Genomic DNA, 3,663 nt, shown 5'->3' with positions numbered 1-3,663 from the left:
CAGTCCGATTCTGCAACTCGACGTAAACACATCTAACGTGATAAATACAACCGACTCAATTCTACTAAACTACGAGTTATTATTCTTCGATGTACACCTAACCGCCCCAAAAAGTCAAGAATTCCGTATTTCTTGTCTCGTCCTGCGGCATCACTATACCAAACTCATGCAAGTCAAACACAATTTTCCCGTTGCCCCACCAATACCCAAAAATCATGGAATAAATCTCTCAGATTCATCTAAAATGTTTTTTTATTTTTATAAAAATAAACATCTGTCGTGCTGCCAAGTTTCCCCCTCAAGTGGAATTAATGACGGACTAAATTCATACCTAACCACTGTGTGATCACGAATAAATTACGTTTTGTATATTATCAGGTAAAAAGATTCTGTCGTTATGACGCTCTCAATATCTTCTTCACGAGTAGAACGTCAGAACTGACGTGTGGTTTCCACGGACTAGTAGGAAGGGTGGCATGTCCCGTGTGAGTGTCTCCAGCCAGGCCATGTACAGAGGGGCCGACACGGCTCCCTTCCTCGGCATCGGAAGCGTCCTAAAAATACACAAATCAATTGAACCTCTTGCTTATTCAACATTTCGCCCCTATTTTAAGGCCACAAGTTGTTGTGGGAGCTTTCACTCATCGTCCAGTGAATCAGAATTATTTTGTTGTCCGTTGACTGAAAGCACCAACAACTGGACAATTTAAACTCACATGACAACGAGATTAGCATCCATTGAGTTCTCTATTAGCAACTCTCTCAGCCGCAGATGCCTATTTGTCTTCTCGTTCATCGCAAGGAGCTCGGACTCGGTTATCGTGCCATCTTTAAATAGAGATTTAATCGCGTAATGAGGATGATGGGGGTTTTTGAACAATTGTTTTCTCTTACCTTCGTCACCACCAGTCGATGAACTCTGGAAATCGGCTATCAGACGATCGAAGAAGTTCTTTGTCGCGGGCTGAGCTGGCTTTGACACGTCTGGGATTACCTTCAGAGCTGAGTAATCTATCCTGAATTTTGAGAGCAGACTTGCCATGCTGGAAAACGAGGAGGATAACTCAATCAGTGGAGGAAAATGGTTAAACTTTGTGATCGAAATGGAGAAATTTATGCAGCAATTCAATATCTTCTGAATTATTTAATTACCGTATTAGGTCATCACTTGGGAAAAAATGAATGAAAATAGTTCTGATAGGATTTTTGCGATTTTATCTGGCTTTTGAGGTACATTAGGGGTGAAATATTGCAGGAAAAATAGATCAATTCAACAGATTTATGGGGGAAGAAATGATGAAAGGTGAAATTTCACTCAAAATTCAGTGAAATTCCATATTTTTGGGCAGCCGGAAGACGAGAATTCACATCTTGCTTGAATTTTAAATCAAAACAAGAAAAGTCAGTGTCAAATTACGATGAAAGTTCAATGAATTGAAAATTCAAAACGACGTTTACCTCAATCAGTGGAGGAAAATGGTTAAACTTTGTGATCGAAATGGAGAAATTTATGCAGCAATTCAATATCTTCTGAATTATTTAATTACCGTATTAGGTCATCACTTGGGAAAAAATGAATGAAAATAGTTCTGATAGGATTTTTGCGATTTTATCTGGCTTTTGAGGTACATTAGGGGTGAAATATTGCAGGAAAAATAGATCAATTCAACAGATTTATGGGGGAAGAAATGATGAAAGGTGAAATTTCACTCAAAATTCAGTGAAATTCCATATTTTTGGGCAGCCGGAAGACGAGAATTCACATCTTGCTTGAATTTTAAATCAAAACATGAATAGTCAGTGTCAAATTACGATGAAAGTTCAATGAATTGAAAATTCAAAACGACGTTTACCTAAATTTTCCTCATTGCTATGAATTTCAGTGGAACTATAATGTCACAAAAATTTATAACAAGTGTACCAGAAATTTCAGCCTAAAATATTTAACATTTGCATGGTGTATCATGCAAAAACTAATGACAAAAGGAATTGTCTTTCCTTCAGAACAGCACCGAATTATCCCCTAACTTCGATGAATGAATTAAATTTAAAATTGCGCTATCGATGCAAATTTGTTTTGTCGCACTATTATCCCCGATTTAAATGAAAAAACTAACTTTCTCTGTTCATACTCCAACTCCGAGTTCTTATTTGCAAGTGCAAACACCCGTAGTTTGCTGCTGGACCAGTGGCGCCTGGTGCTGATAATGTAAGGCAGTAGGAGGGTGAGTCCTCCGTCGTCGTAGAGCCACCAGACGTCGATGGTTCCCTTTTTCTGTTTTCTCTTGAATTTCGTTACCGACCCCAGAATGTCTTTTGATATTTTCACTATCGTGGGTTTCGGTTCTTTTTGGTCCTCTGGGGAGGCGTCTGGAGATTCATTTATGACTTTCGATCTCCTGAGCTGAGGACTACCAGGCATGGAAATGTCTGATGAACTGCTGGCTGCAATTTTAAATGATATCATGGACGAAAAAAAATTTACAGAAGAACGAAGCGAAATTTCGATTTGCGAAATTTTTCAATAGAATTGGCCAAAAACTCATAGAAATCGGATAGAAATTTCATGCGAATTCGCAAGACTTTTCTAGGACCTTTTTTCGTATGTCGTCTTCGCTAAATAATGCATAGAACGCGTGGAAGACGATAAAAACAAAAATAATAAATAAATAATAATAAATAAATAATGAATAAATAAAGGCATCAATATATAAATCAATATAGTAAATAAATAAATAAATATAATGAGTAGTAGAAGAAATTATGATAACATCTCTAACAAGATGTGAAAATTCATGCCGTGCCAACTTCAATATTAAATTCACCTTGACTCAATTGCGAGAAACTCTGATTCCCTCGAATTGTTGTTGTGGCACTTCTCTTCGGGTCCTCGACTTCATTAAGGACTGAACTGCAGTCAAGACCCTCACTCAACCGTAGAATTGCAACTGCGATGTGCATATCCAACGCTTTGCTGGGAATGAAAGTAAAATAGATGAGGATGGTGAATTCAACGCAAGTTCATTATGCGTTTGTTCTTTCATGGGAGGAAAATACCCACTGCATAACATTGAAGTACATGTTTCGCGTCTCCGCGGGGCAGGTAGCCCAGTCCTGCTTGTACCCCATCATTAGGATATTTGGTTTTAATTTCCCAAGCCCCGAGGACTGCAGAAGGGAGGTCGCACCGTCCTGGAAATTCGCACCGTCTACTACGGTGTAGAAAGCCTTCATTCTGTTGTTTTTTAACCAGGCGGTATTTTTTGCGATCATTGTGGCACGAGTTTTGTAGGATAATGAAGCCTGGGAAGATTTAATTAACTGTGATAGGTATTGAATAACAGATTATTGTGGGGGATGGGCGTTGTTAGATAGTTTTTTACGGAAAATAGGGGAGGGTGGGGCAAAACGGCCCCCCTTCAATTGTCAATAACTTGTGAATGACATTGTGAAAATTCCCAGTTTCAACTTCCTTTTGAAGATAATTTTTCATTCTTCAAAACGAGCTCTAACTCATCCCAATCGGATTATTGAATCGGAAAATATTGACGATTGAAGGGGGGCCGTTTTGCCCCATCCTCCCCTACGATTGTGTAATGATCAGAAGCCCTGAAATCTGGTAAACTTGTGCTTAAATTATTTCACACAATCGTAGGGGAGGAT

At 38.7% G+C, this 3,663-nt stretch overlaps 1 protein-coding gene across 3 annotated transcripts in view; it reads right to left on the bottom strand.

The window, feature by feature from the left end:
• Window positions 1-234: 234 nt before the first annotated feature.
• Window positions 235-3,663, bottom strand: part of LOC107043533 (bumetanide-sensitive sodium-(potassium)-chloride cotransporter) — an 18,884-nt gene continuing 15,455 nt past the window's right edge. For 2 of the 3 annotated variants that reach the window (XM_015265068.2, XM_015265067.2), the window contains exons 11-15: window positions 3,062-3,303; window positions 2,826-2,974; window positions 2,118-2,445; window positions 717-1,043; window positions 235-554 (exon numbers count right to left, since the gene is read on the bottom strand). In XM_015265068.2, the coding sequence (XP_015120554.1) occupies window positions 419-554; window positions 717-1,043; window positions 2,118-2,445; window positions 2,826-2,974; window positions 3,062-3,303 (1,182 nt within the window). In that variant the 3' untranslated portion in view covers window positions 235-418. The remainder of the gene's footprint in view (window positions 555-716; window positions 1,044-2,117; window positions 2,446-2,825; window positions 2,975-3,061; window positions 3,304-3,663) is intronic. The other variant, XM_015265069.2, reaches the window with a different exon arrangement.

Source organism: Diachasma alloeum, unplaced genomic scaffold (assembly GCF_001412515.2).
Source record: "Diachasma alloeum isolate Michigan unplaced genomic scaffold, Dall2.0 Dall_scaffold_00597, whole genome shotgun sequence".
Lineage (NCBI taxonomy): Eukaryota > Metazoa > Arthropoda > Insecta > Hymenoptera > Braconidae > Diachasma > Diachasma alloeum.
The sequence above is the reverse complement of the archived record's forward strand: the minus strand, read 5'-3'. Positions and strand labels throughout refer to the sequence as shown.